The sequence below is a fragment of the Varroa destructor genome, unplaced genomic scaffold, assembly GCF_002443255.2.
Source record: "Varroa destructor unplaced genomic scaffold, Vdes_3.0 BEIS01000001.1, whole genome shotgun sequence".
Lineage (NCBI taxonomy): Eukaryota > Metazoa > Arthropoda > Arachnida > Mesostigmata > Varroidae > Varroa > Varroa destructor.
The window spans coordinates 33,331,803-33,352,276 of NW_019211454.1; the positions used below are offsets into that span (position 1 = coordinate 33,331,803).

General features: G+C 45.2%; 1 protein-coding gene and 1 long non-coding RNA gene across 9 annotated transcripts in view; one reads left to right on the forward strand and one right to left on the reverse strand.

The window, feature by feature from the left end:
- pan (transcription factor pangolin) overlaps positions 1-20,474 on the forward strand; it is a 138,441-nt gene that overhangs the window by 100,724 nt on the left and 17,243 nt on the right. For all 8 annotated transcript variants that reach the window (XM_086976719.1, XM_086976720.1, XM_022806007.2 and 5 more), the window contains one exon: positions 20,088-20,187. In XM_086976719.1, the coding sequence (XP_086832845.1) occupies positions 20,088-20,187 (100 nt within the window). The remainder of the gene's footprint in view (positions 1-20,087; positions 20,188-20,474) is intronic.
- The window catches only part of LOC147758541 (uncharacterized), an 81,345-nt gene that overhangs the window by 24,518 nt on the left and 36,353 nt on the right, over positions 1-20,474 (reverse strand). Inside the window, exons 5-7 of the long non-coding RNA XR_015318551.1 lie at positions 18,877-19,178; positions 17,947-18,671; positions 4,761-4,991 (exon numbers count right to left, since the gene is read on the reverse strand). This is a non-coding gene — a long non-coding RNA (uncharacterized LOC147758541). The remainder of the gene's footprint in view (positions 1-4,760; positions 4,992-17,946; positions 18,672-18,876; positions 19,179-20,474) is intronic.

Sequence of the window (20,474 nt, forward strand, 5' to 3'; positions counted from 1 at the left end):
TATTTACCCACTTTGTTCTGCTGGAGGGATCCGTTTATTTCAATCGCTTTATGCATCTATAATACTAACTTGGACCATTTGTGATGATTCGATTTTAACTAGGTAAGTGATCTTCATCGATTTCAAAAACTCTGCATTCGAAATGGTGATGTGGCGCGACGTTTTCTAATAGCGCTGTTTCTCAGGGTTCATGTGAACGCCAGGATACCCAGTAGTGCTGTAGTGGGTAGCATGTTTGCCTGCTAAACTAGAACGACACGTCCTGCTAGTCTGGGTTCGCGTCCGCGTGTGGACACCCTGTTCTTCGGCGCTACCGGACGTCAGACTCGAAGCATTCAACGCCTAAAATGTCTCCGCACTGTAACCTATTTATTGTTTAAGGTGACGTTCACCCTCTATACGTTGTGCGTGCTCAGCTCGTCACAATCCATACGTTCTCCGCTCGAATTCCTCCGTCGCAATCCCGAGCACAGCTACAAACGCAATTACGCCGGCAGCGGTAGCGTCAAAAAACACCATCAAATATATTGAACGCGGCCTCGATTTCTCAGGTTTTTTTTTCTAGAAGGAAAACGTTGCCACGACCCCCGTTACTGTTAGAGCCAAGCAAAATTACGTCGCGGTACAAAGTACAATTGTGCCTTATAACTGTGCGTAGAAGTAAATAATATGATGGATTCCGGTGTTACATGTGCTGCGATGCCAGTAGAAACTCAGGTGTTCTACATCATTTTTGGCAGTATCATCATACAGAATACATGTTGTTATTATGCAATCTGCTACACAGGGTGTTTCTTAGGCGCACCTTGGCCTCAGTGTAACTGATGTTGCTGCCAAGTGGCGACAGCGGAAACAGTCACGAGTCGCAGAAGTAGAATCAGAATTAACCTTCACAACAACTGCCTTCCATACTTAGTACGTAGGGCGCTGGCGCATTAGGCTACACCGGTTCATTCGTCAGGGTCGATTCTGCTCTACCGTAACTGTCTCTGATGCTGCTGTTTGGTCATTGTCCCGCCCGCATCCGTCGTCACGCTGTTCACGCGTATCGTTGACTGATTCGAATCGGTCCTGATCTTCTACGTGTGGCATGCTCTTGCTTGCTTCAAGCGTTGCCGTCGCCTGATCTTCGCCTCATGCGAATGACGCGATAGGCATCCACGGCCACAGTGGCTGGGGTAAACGCACACGCAACAAATGTAATGTTACAAATTCATTCGAGCTACACCACTGCCGCTACGCCAACGGCTATGACTGTTGCAACGGGAACTACTTGTTGATCTGCAATGAACTTCTGCTGGCCCCACCTTCTGCGTGCGTTGCCGCTTACAAACACAGTCGACAGGTGGGACGGCAGCTGAATATCCTATCCGTTACGTAAACGTCAACATCACCACTGGTGATCTGGTTTAGCCCGTTTTCACAAAAAGAAAAAATTTAATGTAGACAGCGCAATAAAGTAAATGAAAGAAGGACTTTACAGCAGTAATCAATAAAAGGAAATTGCAAATAAATAACTAAATTAACTACTTCTACGCTAATTGCTATTGACGAAAAAGGGAACGCTTGCTAGGTCGTGATTCGATTAAGGGAATGAGCATAAGACCTCGGTTAGTGCAGGTTGCCGTTCACGTCAATAGCGGCGTCTACTGTCTGAGACTCTCACAGACAACAATGACAAATGCACAAATTACAAAACTTGGAATTTTGAAAAGATATATTTTTTCATAGCTTAATCATAGCAGTGTCGCTATTGGTAGTTTTCGTAGTAGACGGTATAATAATGAGTAGGAATATATAAAAGTTTAACAATATATATGTACGACGACATTTTTCCCCACTAACTCTGTTCAACGAGTTGTTTGTTGTGTTGTCATTTCGGATTCGTTGGGCTTTTTGGCGGCTCGCTAGCCTATTGAGCCTGCCGCCTCATCTGGGTTCTGTCGAAGGCTCCCATTTAGTCCTGTACAAAGCTTTGCCACTGAATTGTATTAGCGAATTGTTCCATTGACAAATTCAAGTCCGTATAGGATCTCGAGTCAAATTGGAATTGTCAGGCCTATTACTGTGCTTTTCAGTGCAAGTTCTCTTTCAGTGCAGGATTCCTTAGCTAAATCGAAAAGTCTATGTTTTATATATAGAGTTCAGTTGATTATCGAGGCACCTATGATTATAGTCTCTTATAAAATACTTTGTATCATCCTACACAGATACGGAAACTTTACGACTCTTCACTGCGATTTTAAAATTGATTGCGGTAAGATAAAATTCATTTTACGGACAGCTGGGTTTCTGCTGCAGATGAACGTCGATGCATTGTATCACATTGCGTTTGTGTGTGCACGAAGCTTTCTCGCACAGGCACGAAACATAAGCTGTGATCCCTATAGGGTTCACTTTGGTGTTATTTAAAATCTATTAACATTTTCACCTGGAGGAAGCTGTGAAGGTTTTTGACAGAATCCCAACTATACTCCTAATATATAATAATCCTAACTATGTCAAAATGCGCTCTAGGAGCAAACGTCGACAATTCGAGAACTGCCTGATTGTTTGTCTGTTCTGCCGATCAGTCTCTGGTCGGCTTGTCGTGGCTATCGTCTTCAGTGTCAACTTCATCATCACCCATAGCGACTAGTGGCTCCCTCGTGTCTTGTGACTTCGCAATTTTTCTCATGAGTGGATACTACTACGGACCGTTAGAGCGGCGATAGCTGCGGTGATGGCCTTTGCAACGTTGGCAGCGAATATTCGTTGGTTTTCTCAACTACGGAGCACGATGACGACGGCGACAACGACAAAGATGACGGGTGGCGTCTGACGGACCGGAAATGTCGCCATGAGAAACGCCCAGGGTTGCTGGCGCGCCTCACCGATCCGATTCGGTCAGTTCCGCGCACTTGGTCACCAGTGCCGAGTAACGGACATTGGCACATTGACGGGACGTGGACGCACTTTCGCGCGAACCACGAAAACGAAGAGGAAGAGTTTTATAAAATCATAGGAGATAGACCCAGTTTGAACGACGCAAGCTGTTTTACCAGCCAGCACTTTGTTGAATTTGCTTGTATGCACCCAGTAGGACATAACTACATCGACACGATGTGGCATAACCATATGGTTTATGCATAGACGCGTGTGTACAAGGAAACGACGATCGACAAACAAATAGATAACTGAACCGGAAATGAATAAACGTTTAGAAAATCTGTCTAAGCAAACAGGCGCATTCCTGAAGAAGAAAGTGTGGAACAGAAATGGTGGATATTGATATGTCACCATGGCTCAATCCCCGTTGCCAAAGCCTAGTTACAGCATCGGTTTGGGAATGAACCCGATAATAATTGCCACCTTTCTTATTTCTTGGACCTATCGTATTTTTATAGAGGAGGTGATCAAAGGGTGTTTCGCTTCTGTGACACTGCGTGCCACCGAACTGGGTAAATACAAAGGGTTAATAAGTTTCGAAACTCCGTGAAATCAAATGTTTTCAATACTCATTTCGATTCGATAGCTACGGACTTAATTATTCATATGGCGGCAACAGCTCTTACCATCTTTTTATAATTTCTGCAGAGCCTTCTTTATTTGTGGCCGAGTCAGGAGTCCAGAAAGGCCGAACGCGTGATTTTGCACATGGTGCTTGCCGAATACATACTGTGAAGTGACAGGTAACAATCGCTAGACAAAGCCAAGCGATTCTTGATGAGTAAAACCAAGGAACGCCTGAGTAGTCATTATTGAAATTAAAATAATATCTTGGCATTCTTTCATGGCTTCCAACTTATCCCATGTGGCTTTGTTTTCCATGCTTCTTAACAGAATGGAAGTATTGTGTATGGGATGCGTTGCTCGGAACAGCTACTGTGAGTGCGTATATTTAATACTAGACTTGTTAAAAGAAGACTCATGCAAAGGCATCTCTCTGAATCTGGGCCCTAATTATCAATCATGACTTCAAAAAAATAGGCTGATCAAATCCCTCGACATAGAGCGTTCCCAAATAGCTCTGTAGTGCTCCGAAACTCTGTGGTACAACCAAAGGTATTTTTAAATAGTCCTTTGTAGCAGCGTCTGTCTAACATACGCTCCAGCGAATACTCGCGGACGGGGGAAAGGCGTCGAGAGACCATGCCCAATTGTGGCTGGGTCTTGACGAATCGAAAAAAAAGGGGACACTTTACGCATCGCATGACCGAAAGACTTCCTAGGTGTTCTTCTGCATTTTGGACTCTTGAAAGCGTTCAATTGCTTCTGAATGCGTCGGCCCAACGACCGAACACACCTGAGTGCGTCGGCGAATCGAAACGATTGCACCGACTGTATTGTACGCTAAGCAACTTTACGTTTTCAGAGTAACGTTACGTTGCTTCATCAGTCTCTAGCGTCGTAATCGCGAGCCAAAGCGACAGTATAACCAATATAAGCTTTATTTATTTAAGGGACAGAACTGATCCTGGTAAGGCCCTCGAGGCAATCAATACAACGAATAAAGAGTTTATCTTTTAGTAGCCTTGTTGGAAAATCTGATCGTCGGCCGTAATGTGTTCAACGGCAGTAACAATCAAGTGCCAACAAATGGTCAGAAATTGTGAGAAATTAGGATTATCATTATCGGTAGCAGTGACTGCAGGAGAAACAAGTACTGTGGTTACGGTTAAGTCGTAGTAGCATCGATCGTAACGGAACGGGCAGCAACAAAAAAAGCTACGGTAGGCCGTATCGCGGCAGTATCTACGGGCGCGTTTGCCCCTGCCTACCTGTTTATCTGCTTGCACCAGGTCACGAGTCGACGGCGAAAAGCGAAGTTAAACACGAGGACCAACCAACACACGAATGCTGTTTGTTATGTAAGTTGCCCCCTTCTTGCTGTCGCAGTTTCTCTACGCGTTCGTGGCCCGTGCATTAAGCCTGTTCGTCGTCGATGTCCATTTCTGCGGTCTATGTCTGGCCTCAGGGGGTGACAGCAGCAATGGCGCCGGCGGTAGTGACTGCAACGGTAACGCTGCAATGGTTATCCTTTGCCGTCGTCTAACAGAACGAAGGAAGAATTGCAGCAGCGGCATCAGAAGTAGCAGTAACTTTACTGACACGTGTATCTATTTGCACCGGTTTGACCGGTCTACTTACCCTGCTCGTCGGGCGTTGCCTGACCGTCGTAAAGCTCGTGTCGTTAGCAGGAGAAGCAGGGGAGAGACAAATGAAGAGATGGGGAGGGGGCGGTAGGCGCTGATCGCAAAAATGAAATTGTTGCACGTCGCCTAGCGTTGGTTACAGACAAATATTGGACTAACTGTGTGATATTATTTTCCTTATCGTTGGGGTTGTGTCGTGAGATAAGCCGTTGTAAAAGCAGTAGCTGAATTGGAGACGAAAAAACCAACAGCTGTTTTATTAGTAGCAGTGGAGCCATGTTTGTGACGGACCATGTCTGTGTGCTTGCAGGCTTTTGTACCGTATAGGCTTAGAGCAATGATGCCTCTTAAACGAAATAAGAATGAGGTGTTGTCTGTCGATCTATAGGGCCTTCGTGATGCCATGCCGATGGCAAAAGAAACAACGACATGGGGATTGAACGAGCCGGATCTTCGGTTCATCTACGACATTGTCTCCACCCGATCTAGCTGTAGATAATGCCATAGATGAGTCGCTGATTGAAGCCGCTGCATATTGAAACTAACGCATAGTGGATGGTACCGTACTACCATAACAGATCGTTCCACATAACGTACAGTTTCTACTACAACAATATATTGATATATTGTATCTGCACCAATGTAAATCAGAATGCAAGCTGTTGATTAAACTAGCGACGATATACGCCAACATACAATATTCCTTTAGAGCTTCAATTCCTTCTAAATGGTACAGCTACGGAGTATACAGTTAATCATAAACATGTACAATGCCATCTAGGAGCTTTAGTAAAACGATGCGTTGATTTCGGTTATAATTTTACTCTATCTCAATATATTAACTATTGGTAAAAAACTATAAATGGAGTCAAAATAAACTGAACGATCCTCAAAACGAAGCAAGGTTTACTAGAGGAAATTAATTAGCATCACTATGGTATTGACACACTACCGGGCCATGTGTCGAGGCTATGCAGAACTCATGGAACCAATAGAGTTAGGTTCAAGTAGCTTTGAAAGCATGTGGTGCACCTTAGCCGTTCAGGATAGTTGCAAATGTGTTATTCGCGAAGCATGTGTTCCTTTTTGTCGGCTTGTCCGCGTGTGCGGGTGTCCAACGGACGAAGTCTGTTTGTCTGATGAGGAACAGTGGCACTCGTAACAAGGATAACTTCATTGCCGATTCTCAGGGAACACGACGGCGCGTTGTGAGCAACTGCCACTAGCTGGCTGCTGCTTTTAGTGACTTACACGAATACGAGCCCAAGAACACACGAACGAACGAACGAATGACGACGGACGGTCGGTCGGTGAGTCTCTGGTTTAGCTGCTTTCGGTTGGTTCTTTGACGAACTACCGGCCCAGAGATAATCGTGTCTATTTAGTTGCTTAGCAGCCTATCAGTGAGCTACCCAGTTCGCCAAGTTGCCGCAACAGCAGCAACTCGAGAAGAAGGGTTGTGCTTGCAAATTGTATCTACATAAATTAAATAAGACTCATTCTCCTATCATAAGAACTCGTTACGCGGATCAGAGGGCAGCAGGCCAAGCTATGGGACTCAGATGGAGATAACTGAATATGCCTACAACTTGCAGCCTGCTAGGGTTCAAGATTGGCCTTGGGTCTAGAAGTCTAGTGTCCAAACGTACAGTTAGTTGGACGGGGACTTTCAGCCTTCGGGACCGCGAGGAAAAGGGAAATGAGAGAACGACCAAGAATGGTGCAATGGCTGGGAGCAATTTCTTGAAAACGAGCCTTGCCTCTACGCGGAACCTTTTGGCAACGACGGCTCAGTCGTCCAGCTGTCGTACCGACTTGATGAACGAAAAACTCCTTGATGTGACAGTTGTACCCCCATGACGTAGTCGTCACCATATGCGCAAAGAATCGCCTCTTTAACGTCGCACATCGTTAGTAAAGCTTATTGCGACTACCACACACCTACCTAACACCACTGCAATTACTACTATTTTCTTAATAGCCAGAAGACAAAACAATGTTCGAGATGGACTGGAACATTGACAGTTTTCATTGCTCATTCAGTCATCAGCCGTCGTCATTGCATCGCTGGGAGCCGCGTTTCCGCAAACTATAGTATGTAGCAGTACTTCTGCATGAAAGAACAATCACTCACTAACCCTGTTGCGAGGCACTTCTTGATACAGACCTAGTTAATTGCAGGAAGTAATTAGATAAAGGAACACTGGCCCTAAAGACCACCAGCTACTAACACTGGGCGCCTTAGCATCAGTATCGGCACGCTAGCAAAAAGTAGTAGAAATAAGAATAATAACAGTAACAAATAATAATAATAATTAGACAGCAGTCCCGACGGGACATCGCAACGGTAAAAACGAAGCGAGGAATACGTACGAACAACATCATCATGGATGGGTAAGCTCAAGTTCCAATGCTGTGCTGTCAATGTAAAAGAAGTAACTATAACAAAAAAAAAAAATAGCTTTTTCTCCCTATCCCTCTCACCTCCATGTGTATATGTTGAAAGGAACTGATCAGAACTATCATCATCATTATCACATAATTGTTATTGTATCATCCATCGTCGTCGTTTGTTGGCGAATAATGCGAGGAGTGGGAGGCTATAGGTAGTTGTTGTAGTGATGACAGTAACGCTAGTAGAAGTCATGGGCCTATTCATAGTGGGCCTTAATGCACAGTGTCTATGTAGAGATACATCTACACTTCTTAGGCACCGCCATTGATGAGTGAAACCACAGGTAGACATGCATATATCGAGCAAATGTACAGAGGTAAATAACCTTGGACGGCTTGTCATTCAACGAGGCAGAAATGCATGACGCTATAGGTTTTGGACGACCGTGCTTAGCGGCCGCGTCAAACCGAACCGTTCGATCTGTCACGTGTCCTAAAGCACATAGCATAATTTACTAATTACATTTCAGTTGGGTTGTCAGTATTCTTCTTGAATCTGAAGTCGACATTACGCTAAGCCTCCGTTATATCTGCACAAACGCAACGAATTAAGCTCTTTCAAAACAAAAATCAGATCAACTGGCCCATCCACTACGAAGTTTCTATGTAATCGTAGTTTGTAGTTGAAATAAGTGGCGCTTTCTAGATTTTGGTATTTGGGTGTTGCCTCGTCCCCCTCTGCCTCCCCCCAATCCCGCCATCGATGTTATCACATTATCGTTGCCATTGGTTATATCTGATACTGTGGATGAATGGCTGGCTCAACTAGTGAGCCCGTGCGCACGTAAGAGCCTGAAGACTATCAGATATTTGAACTTCGCAAGAGCAGAATAGGGACTCAGACGCGAACGCAAGAGGCTCTTTACTGGAAATCGTATCAACATCATACGAATCTTTTAAGGTTTGTGACTATGTCGTTGTGCTGCCGTAGAACGAACGGTATGCATTTGCATATATCGCTGTCACTTTTCATGCCGTTGATGCTGAAGTGTAGGCTACAGCAAAGCGGAGCAGGTAGACTTCAGTCGATTTATTACTTAGACTGATTTAACTGTTTGGTGGGGGGGGTGGCATGCGGCTACGTAAGTGTTACCAGTACAACGAGCATGACTGCTACCGCTATTACCGCTAGTGTTGCTGGAAACCAGTTGGTGCTTGACAGCTAGTCGAGCCGCGATCAAACTGGGTTTCCTTTACCACATCAGGCCTTCGTGTGCACCAATGCAACAATGGCTGACGGTGGCAATAGCAACGGCACAGGTCGAAGCCTAGCGATTAGGGGTCGAAAGAATGTCAAGTTGACCATTTTTAGATCAACGCTTTTCAATCGAAAGAAACGTATACCTTTTACCATAGTTTCTATGGCGATTATTTTCAATGACAGAACAGTTCAGTGGAAGGCCATGAGTGAAATATGCACCCACTGTGCACTCGAGTCAAATTTAAGATCAATATGAACGAAATGGAAGGTAGCTGCAAGGTAAAAACGAGATTCCATCGTCGGATACCTATGCTAGATGATACTCAGGGATGGTAGTGCATGACGGAGGATGGCCAACGATGAACTTAAATATTTTCATCACTTTTATCTGAAGTATATTGCCTTAGTAGGAAATCTGAGAAGAAGACGATGATTTTGTTTTTGATCGTGAGAAAACAATTTTTCAAAAAGTTTCCATTGCATATCGATGGGAAAAAATGATTTTTTCATAGCTTTCTCCTCATTACCCGCGCCCCTAATGGAAGATATCAACAGTAACGATCACTTAGAACAATAAATGGATTCATATCGGTCCATTGCAGATAAATAACCAGCACCAAATATTGTGGCTTCTTTCTATGCCATTCTCTATATTTCCAACTCTGCTTCTATTTTTCAATAGTGACTCGTTATTTGCGCTGGTTTTGGATGAAAAACCGACTATAAATGATTATTCGATAAATGATCTAAATTTTCGTAACTTTGAGCTGCTGCGAGTACCCGGGTACCCCCACAGACGGTAACGGTTGGCTAAAACCCTTCGCGATATTGACGGTTGTCGTTGCTATTGCCATAGTTCTCGTGCGCCTTTATCGTTGGCTTTTGTCGCCCTTTATAATCGTAAAATGCCGTTGTCTTTTATGTTGTTGATTTTCGCCGATTTTACTCAAATTTGTGCTGACAAACCCGTCTATCCACTTTGTTTCGCATAAGCGGCAGTCACAACAGCAACGGCATCAGCACCAGCCGAATTCAGGTATCGACGTTCGCGCCGTCTTCGTTCGACAGTGGCGATCGAAGTAACTCTGATAATATAACTGCGGCCAGTAGAGGTACTCTACATATACAGCGTTTTAGTTCGTTGTACAGTGAGGGTGTATGTCAACTGCATTTATCTGACGCTGATCTATTGCAGTCGACGCTACCACGACCTCTACCGTCAGCTCTCTTTTGTTGTACGCTTGCCCTCTTCATGTTGTTTTCTATCGGGCGCCATGGCTGGCTTTTCGAACAATGGCCGTGGTCAAAGTGCATCTCTGGCTCCTCCTTCTGGGGTTCGTGTACGTGTGCGCGCGCGCGCGCGCGCGCGCGAACGTCGACATTTTCGACAGGTCCATCCGTTGGATAACTCGACTTGGTTGGGTTCGATAGACAGTGGTACACATGCAACACATACGTACAGACACACGCACACAAAGGACACACCTAGGCACATGGTGATCAGCGTCGCACTGAAGTGGTCCGCCGTTACCAGCCGGTAAACGTAGCCAACTTCATCATCGTCGTTGGTTCACTATAGAAGTTGTGGAAAGAAAAACTGTCTATCGACTACGCTCTTTTGCAACAAGCCAACGAACGAAAAAGAATGATATGATCGTCTCAAAAAGCATCAGCCCATCGCGTACTACAAGCAATCCATAGCTAGCGGCATCTGCGGTGGCGACTGCTGCTGCCAATATGATTTCTATCATCATCATCATCAGCAGCAGCAGCAATATGTTCATCAAGAGCATCGCGTCATCATTTTGTGGGCATAGTTGATATCAAGCAGTTCTTCTTCACGGTGTCCTACCCCCTGATGCCGGTTCGACGAAGACGAAGTCCGTGTGCTGTTGCGTTGATTTCAATGCCGCTGTATGGCGTTTACATCTAACGGTCGTCGCTTTGCGGTCGCTGCGAATGTGTATGGGTTTGTAAAAGCAGGACATATTAGGGCTAAAGATAGACGATGCGTGCCCAGGTGGGAAGGAAAAGGTAACAAGCCGGCTAGCCCTGACGCGAGCTTGCTACAGATGAAGCAGCTAGCATTAGCACGAGACGACCTTGGACTATTTTCTCTTAGTGGGGCATCATTACTATGGGTCATTGAATGTCTGCACCCGTATCTACGTGTTGAAAGCAGAATGTTTTGTAGGAGCAGCGTACAATAGCTTTGAAAAAGACAGATATAGTATATCTGTCTTTTTCAAAGATTTTCATGTCGGCCTTATGAGAAATATAAAAGACTGCTAAAGACGACCTTAACGTTGATTATCTTGGTTGAAGTAAGCTTCTGGACAGCAGAGGCGTTGTAATTTTCTGCTCCTTGCATGGAAGTGTGTTCTATATATTGATTTATTGACAAAAAATATCCGTAAAAACCGCCACAGCTATTCGCAACAGGACCTATTACTACGACCAAAAGGACTAGTGTTTATGGTTTTATCGACCATAACATGACAAACGGTTTACGACGATCCGCTTATGGCTAAATCTGTATGGCGATGTGGAATTGTGGACATCGTCGTTCTCAATGCCGCAACGGCTTTGCTGCCAGCTGCTGCTCCCTGATGTCCTGACAGGTTCGCGTGGGTTTTGCCGCAATAGTCAGAGACTATTGATCTGCGAGTGGCAGTAGTAATTGTATACTAGTATGGGGGTTAGAGCAGTAGCAGTAGTGATAGAAATGGTGACCTCCCTACAGTGATGACCATGATGACATCAACGCCAACGCCGTAAGGGTCACCTGTGGCCATAGCAACACGTTGACGCACGACGTCAACGCGTTCAGGGCTGGCTATGGTTGTCGCGATAGCTATTGTATCGCCGCTCCCATGCCATGTTGGCGTCCAAAAAGGACCCTGGCTAAAGGTCAAAAAGCCCGGCTGGGTGGGCTGGTTGTATCGCTAATGGCTCAACCTGCAGTGACTCTGATCTGTGGAGAAATATAATAAATACTTTCACTCGCGAACATGATGCGCTTGCCCGCGAAGTGTTGGCAGCGGCCGTACTTGTTGTGACCGCGGCAGCAACAACAACGATCCCGTAGGATACCGGCCTAGTTATGCAACCGAATTGACGGAAAGGCAGCAGGTTCTTGCCGCTACTGCCGTGCACAGACGCTGACGAGCCTGGGCAACCGCAAACAGTTATCTGTCCAGTACCGAAACGGCCGGACAGAGCTCGTGATGTAGTAATTAAATGGCGACGACAACGACAACGACAACAGCTGACTGACCATGTAACCGAACCATACGTTCATTGAGTGCATCTAGTCAACCGAAGGAACAATGGTCGGCTAAAACATATAGCAATCTATTTGGGTGTAACTCTTGCTACCTGTAAATGAAAAACTGGACAATATCAAATAGATCCGAGGTGCATGTAGGTCTTTGCCGTATAACGCTCAGGGAATGGGTCCTCATGGAGTGAGGGTATATATACACTTTGAGTTCACGTACAATTTCTTTATTAGTTAGCAACGTATTATTGTTTGCACAAATTCAAGGGTGATAAAGCAGAGTAATTGTTCTGCTTCGTCGAGCGAACGTTTGATTGGCTATCGGGTACGGGAAATTGATTATAAATAGAATTTAGCTAAACCGTGTTACAGTAACTTATCATCCAGGACCGTGTGTCGAAAGCTTTTACTTGACTAGTCTATGAATTATATAATGTAATGGCGAAGAACTCATGCCAAATGCCGACTTACATGGTAAACGCGGCGATCTACTTCGCTGCTAATACGGCTGTTCTGCTTCGTCCGTGGGCGCTAATTTATTTGTCAAACTTGATCGTTATGTATTTATTTCATAATTATATTATCATGATTGGTATGCTGTTGACGATCATATATTAAATACCGGAGTCCTTGACCGTACCGTCATTACCGGAACCGTATTTTGTCCGTTCACCTTCGTTTTTAGCTTGCGCTGCGTGCCCATAGTGATTGAACATCCCACATAATCAAGGTCCAAGACGTTCGAATAAGACTTGTGCCAAACTGAGTTAATATGGCCGGTAGAATCGCATACAACGACATGCCAATCGGTAAACAACAGTCGAGCGGTAACAGCGACGGCCGACAGGCGAACAGAGTGACACACACGTAATTGCACAAACATAGCACTGACGAATGACCCTGCAGTGTCGTGCACGTTGCGGATCGTGCCGCCGTGCATAATGCATGTACCGCTGTTCCTCTACCAAACAAATGACTAACTAACAAAGCAGATGGCTGCTGATCAGTACTAATGATAGCCATTTGTCAATTCATGGTGTGTACGTTCATTTGCGCTAGGCAGCTGCAGCTGTCACTGCTTTTCGAATATAGGACCATAGCGGCTTGCGGATCAGCGGCACCCCCAGCTCTATTCGCCACTCGACGACGTGGGACAATGGGGCGTGTGCCGCGCTGTAGACGTAGAGGTGATGACGCCAATCCGTAGACGCGTGCGAACCAACTACCTGCTACCTGCGTGTGTGAATGCGAACACGATGGAGCAACAAACCCATTACCATTCAACCAAAGACAAAACTAGTCGAGGCGAGCGGGTTGTGTGAAAATCGATGAACAAATTACATACGCATAACAGCAGTTACGATGGATCATCGAGATCTCTAAGTTCGTAGGATCTACTTTTTCTACAAAAAAACCTCTGTGGACAATATGATATTATATTGAATTTATTGTCAGTCAGAGGTATTGGACTCATACATATGATGGCCACTTGCTGTCGTTTAGAGTACCATGGGAGTGATGATATACATGGCGGTCTTCGTGCCTCATATCCACATACCATTCTGCTCACATCGCGTACATGACGCCCATGCTATATGGTATGCTACGCCAGACCTTTAAATAGATCTTAATGTTTCTTGACTATATCGGTAGAGTAACGATTGCAGGTACCGTTACGACCTAGAGCAGGCGGTTCATATTCTAGATGTGTGACGAGTTAAAGCGGCGCTGGCCCGTTGATTGATGTCAGCCATTTTGAATGGACGCAGCGTACTCTTTATCGTCGACCATAATTGCAATTAATGGAGAAAGCTGTTAAAGCCGACAAAAACGATTTCACACATCCATTAGCATTCGCCGACATTCTGTTCAGTATCATGGCGACAGCGGTGGGTTTAGTGTAGCAGTGATGATCATTGCTCTGTTATTGTTGACGTTGCGCTGAAAAAATCGAAGCGCCTTAACAAGCGGAAGGGTTCGATCGTATCAATGATGTCGGCTCCTTTTTTTCGTTAAGGTTATCGTTAGGTATTAGCTCGGAAGGTACTTTTCTCTAGAGATAAACATTTTGTAGAAATAGCGCCGGTGGCAGTGGGAGTATTTCTACCAAATCTGAAATGGAATATGAAGTATCATTCAGTCAGCACCACGGTTTGATTTACCTGTGGCCATTACGATGCCAACATTTCACTACGATGCCTTCTAATATGTGAGAAGTAACGTACATACATACCTGCACATACACACACGCATACACACATAAGAAACATATCTTTACACGTTTTTGTAGGAATTGTCTGGCTTAGAGGGGGAACAAGCAATCTTTCTTGTCTCAATCAGCCAAGTCCACAATCAAGATCCAATCCAATTTTTTTTGCGTGAAGAGTATTCGTTTCGTGTGCTTATGTACTCTTCACTTGCTGAGCCAGAGTAGTCGACCAAAGGAGCTTGCTACGCTGTTACTTTTTGGCTTGGTGCCTGATCTTCAATTTCGAGTTTTTACTCAATGGCGACGGCAACAGTAGCAGCAGCAGCAGCAGCGGCGGCGGCGGCCACTCGAAGTGGCAGTTGATGAGGAGAGGTAGAACAGGTACTGTGCCAAGGTATACACGTGTAAAATCCACTAGTTTTTACCACGACACATTGTGGCCAACAAACTAAGATGGGACGACAACTGTTTCGCTTAGTATTATTATCGTTGCTCCAATGGCGTCGTACGACATTATGGCAACTGATGCGAGTTCAAGTGAAGAAGGCGTTGATCGTTCTCAATGAGACAAAGTCAATATGAAAGAGTGAACCACGATCAGCGAGACGTCAAGTGGATCCGTCCGCGCTTTGACTCTCTGCGTTCAACTAGCTGCCACAGTTCTGAGATGCGGGGCCCCACAGGGTTTGACGTCAAGCGTCGTCACCTTCCTCCACTACTTAATATTACCACCTTTCTACTTTAAGGGAAGACTTTATTGTCTTGTTGGTTAGTTTGACCGGCAGGCAAGAAAGTTGACCGAAGTTCTTTGCCGTGTATCCATGCGTTTCTGTCTTAGGACTTTCGCGCGCTTTTTGTGCCAAACCTCGTTTGCCTCGCATGCAGGTTCTATTGATACCGCATGACCCCTTAGTGTACATAGGAAGTGTCTCAGCTCTTTTTTCTAGTGTCCGCTGAAGAAAAGCTACGCATTCACGGACAGACCTGTCGAGAATGGGGGAATCTTTGTTTTGGGTTAGGATCGAATCGATGGCGTGTGTTTGTCCATGCAGAATGACTTGCCATCTCTCTACGCTGGTCAATGACAAGTGGCAAAACAGGAGAAGCAAAAGGAAATAAGGAGCGTAACGCTCCAGAGCCAGTGGCCAAGACCTCAAGCTGATGGCTGGCAGTCAAGTAGAAGCGTGTCAGTGATGACCAGCAGTGAGCAATCAGCGCCCTTACGTACAGTCGCCAATACACACTATCATGATAGTCCATACCTTGACGCTCGGTGACCGTATAGACCACGATGACGCCTAATGGAGGTCGTCTATCGAAGCGCCTTTTCTCTTCAAGAAGACACGTAAGTTTCATCAAAGAAAGAGAGCAAGAATGAACGATAAGAGGAGAGACGGTATGAAGGGCCGTAGATAGATAGCACAATTACAGAACGCAGAAAAAGATTTTCAGAGATGCGCTATGGTGATTTGTTTCCTCTTCTCGTCGTGGCTGTTCGCCTTTCTCCGATGTTCTCAAGCAGCATTGTCAGGGCTTCTGTAGCCCACTCAGGGTCTCACTGGGTTGGCGCTTGCCGGTCGGGTACCTCAGGGCCTCCCAACCATCTGATTCGGCTCATGCCAGTGCTGTGCTGTTTTGCGTGGAGTTTCTTCGATTGTCGTCTTCGTTATTGTGTACTTCTTAGTACTTCGGTGCTTACATTTACTCCTGCTGTTAGTTTGCCCTACAGAGAAAGAGAGAGTGAAATGGTTCCACCAAATGACGATGCCCTGATGGGTGCTGCTGCCGTTGATCAGACTGTGATCACTATCTGAAATCGCAAAGTCTTCACTGCTGCTGCTGCTGCTGCTGCTAGCGCCGCCGGCATCATGGGGCCGAACAAAACCAAGCGAACGGCTTTCAGTTAAGCCAGTTCACCCGTTCCTTTAGTCCGCAAAGAAAGCACAAGATGCTCTAAACAAGCGCAGATACTCTCGCACGTCTTCTGATGGTGGTATGGCAGTTCCGACGCACTCTCGAAGCCCGAACAGGGAATCGGCGCCGTCTATCGTCACTGAGGCGTTAAGACGATACGTGACGCAAATCAGTATACGATGACGGTGGCTATACTAGCAACAATACACGCTGATTTGTGGAATAATAGCGAAAGGAGCGATGCACCAATAGAATCCTCTAAATAGAATAGTCGTTTATTTTTAAGCCTTTAGTATAGGCAGCTGGCACGCCTCAATCGAATGTCCAGTATTTCTAAAGTGTCAGTTTTGCGAATAGTCTTGCCTCGTACGAGTCTGCGAGAGATGATGGTCCGTAGTGGTGGGAGCTAGTGAAGAGCGATTAGAAGATGCTCATTTTTCAGGTTTCATGGTAGGCGTAATCGGGTTTTCTATAAAACATTCCAGCTTGTCTTATGTTATTATATAAACCTTGCCCAGCAGCAGCAGCAGCAGCTGCAAACATTTAGAATAGTCAGTACAGTGATTACTATTAGTACAATATGATGATAATAATAATAAATTGTACATTATTATTATTATTTATAAACAGGGAATTCTTTAAGCCGTTTTTTTCTAGCAACGGTCTGGATTATGTAGATTGATCCTTTTTTTCAACGTTTTACTTTACTGTGGGATAAACCTCACTGCTTTCGCAACGAGTGCATTGCAGAGAATACAGCGGCGGAAAACACCGATCAGCTGTGCTGAAGTGACTGAGACACAAAAATTTGAACGAAAATCATCAGGTCTCAACAATAGTCCCTTTACACGTACGGGCAATAGGTACGATTGCCTGCGTGCAATCGTACGCAATGACTTGCAAGTAAAATTGTCCGATTGGTTAGCACCGGGTTGCGCTTCGTATGTGTATGCCCAATGTGGATTTGTCGGACAATTGGTACAACAATGGAAATGCGGGGCAATTCCAGTTCGCAGCACTGATTGTATAATAACAGTAGTGATCAATGCCATACCTCTTATCTATTTTTGGTCAGCGTCACGCTGTTCATATCATCGAAGTTGCAAACAGATATTTATTTTCTATATAGAAAATATACGATGTCGTTCTATTTGTTACTATTCATTTTCGTGCGGCGCATGCGTAGTATTTTAGCGTACAAGCACGCGAAGATTGATCGATTGACAAACGCGCTAATGGTGCAGTCTGTATTTGTGGGTCTCTCTTGGGCGCATTTGTTCACCCCCTGCGTGCTCACAACAGGGCTCGCAGTCGCTTACGCAATTACAGTTAAACACTTGCTCACTTCACACTCATATATTTAGATCAATTGAAGGGATTTGGAACAATTTTTGTATCAAAATGCTGACAGCCATACAGAGACAACAGTACAAATATATGGTTTCGCTGCCGGTGATATACCTGCCGTCAAAATGTTATATAATCGCGATTACGTATCGTACGAATTTGTTGCTACTGTTGCATCACGCTATGGGGCGAAGAAGACGGCAGCAACCATGACTAATCATTAAGAGTGGTAACGACAACAACAACAACAACAACACGACCCGGATTTACAATCGCGTCACCAGACGCTGATATTAACAATACATAAAGTTCCACGATAATCTGTTCACTGGCCTAGCTACTCGCTCGCTAACTGGATATACTTCCAACTTTTTCGTTTTCATCTTGTCCCTTCATTTTGCCGTACCTTGCACTGCTTCATCTAGTCGTGATGAAGATGATGGTAGCGGGTCTGGTCTTTCGGTTAGCCTTCACTAAGTCCGTTGGATCCTACCACTGCTGCTGCCTTAGCCGAAGATAGCTACTGCTTCTTCGCTCTTCGGACGACTCGGTTGCTTCAGTAGATGTTGACGTCCGGCAGACCGGAAGCCAATCGTTGAAGCGTACCAGTTGCGCAGCTGCTGGCAGTCAGACAAACGGCCAGTCACCACCTGCTAGAACAATCTCAGCAACAATGGATTCACCCACAGGCGCTCGGCTGCCACGCTTTTCACAGACACGCCATCGTGTTACGAATTGACCCCTCCGACAAGATCTCTCTCACTGATAGGCATCATCTCTTTAAATCTCATCTCGTTTTCATCAAGTTTCAACGCTGTTTTCTAGTTCGCTCTTGCGTTCTGCTTCTAGCGGGCGCAATCATTCATTCACTGACTGGAAACCTGTAGCGACGTCTGAAACGCTAAACCATAATGGAGATAAACAACGACTAGCATGCTTACGCCAGTAAGAGTGCTCATAACAAGCCAGCACATTTCTCGTACTCGATAGAGTTTGCTGTCTTTCTATTTATGTCCCACTAATGTCCGACAACGACGAGGACCAGGACATGAGCAACGACGCCAACGTTCCCCTGAACGATGACGATATCGACACTTGGTGCCAGTGAAATGCTGCGAGAAGCAGAAGAAGCTGGAATAGAGTGATACGTTAAAATAGACAAAAAAAATTGAGTACATTATCGAAAGTAGAACAACAAGCCATGACGATAATCGATAAGGCCGTCGATGCCAACGCATCGAACCTATTAATGGAGTTAACGCATAAATATACTATCACATATATATTAAGATTTTTTTCATAACAGAACTGTCAGTTGTCAGTGCGCTATACGTACCGAATAATTGAAATATTCCACGCATGAAATAAAGCGAAATGTACTGAAGAGCAGTTAATCACAGTTGACAAAATATTGCTCTTGACGGGTCGACAGTACTGCAATCGATCCGTTCGTTGTGAGCACCTGTCGCTCACCGTTGCTCGCTTCCGTTGTTTTGCATTGCCCTTCGGTGCAAAAATCTACGTCGGCGTCAGCGGCAACCACTGCTATTACTGCAATAATACCATCATAGATACTGTGCGTTGGCGCGTATCGTGTGCAGCTAGCTGTGTGCGAGCCTATCCGGCCCCAGTCAATACCTAAACGAAAGTCATTAAAAAAGTAAAAGGTGAATTAAGAAGCGAAGGAGGGAACGCAATTGGATTAACTGGTAATAACAACAATAACGGCTCACAGATGATGCTCGACTAGCTGACCCTCCCAGAAGCAATCGTTGCTTGCGATAGCTGCTGTCACCGATAACAGCGGCAGCGGGGCGGTGTTAGTAGCTGGCCGTTGTACAGGCTAAAAAGGCCGCTGTAGGCCTGCATGTCGACGTGCCGTGCGCTGATGACAATGTACTGCTGCTGTTGTACAGTTATCATAGCTACTGTTTACGTCTGTCTGTATAGTATATTTCATGAAGCTAACGGCACGTGACGCAGCGTGTGGCGGAGTTTTGCACGCCGCAAGCAAAGGTTTCATTCGTGGCCATAGCTGTAAGATTCGTCACGTTTACAAGCTCCGACGACTGCGGCTTCAGCCGACTCGTCGCTGGCCCATTGTGTCTAAGCCTGTCAAGCAGGCCAATAGCTGCACCGTGGTTAAGCCTGATTCGCCCTACCAGATTTACTAAACCGCTATTAAGGATTACCGATTTATTTTCCTACTATAATATCAAGTGGGCAGGGTGACCTCATTTATTGAAAATGATTTTTCTAATCTTTGCTTTTTTTCTCATCGTATCTCTTTTGCGTATGATATATTATGGGGCTTCTGACTGTTATTGAACCGTCTACATTGTTTAGTCGTACGTACTGAATACAATCGCTCGCGAGCCTCGCTTGTTTGTTCCATGCATGAATAAACAAACCATTGATAGCTTATTAAAAGGAAGCTGGCGCTTAGAAATCTTGGACCGCGCATGCTAGTGCTCATACCTTCATTTGGATCACACTTGTTAAATTCGAAGTAAATCAACGCGCCGTTTGCACCGATGAACGTTTCAGGAATTCGAAGGCCGGTAGCTGCTGCAGGTGTATATCCGACCCTCACATCCCAGTATGCGCCTCCGCCTGTCTACAATGCGGCGTTTGCTCAACTACAATGGTCAGTAGCTACTAGTGCGTCCAATTTTTAAAAACATGCAACAAGGTAGAATAAAAATAGGTTTACAGTCTAGGCAGCATGACGGTACAGCGATAACCTTGTTCGCACGCAGGGTTATTTGTGTTTGAAGCTGGTCATAGCGATTTTTTTCATGCTAGAAGGGATCAGCCGTCTGAAGTAGTGCTCAACGGGACAATATTCGAAACATTTACTCATTCAATTTTTCAGCAGTAAACGTACTTCCTTTCCATTGGCAACCTATCTTTTCTGATCCTGATGTATATACG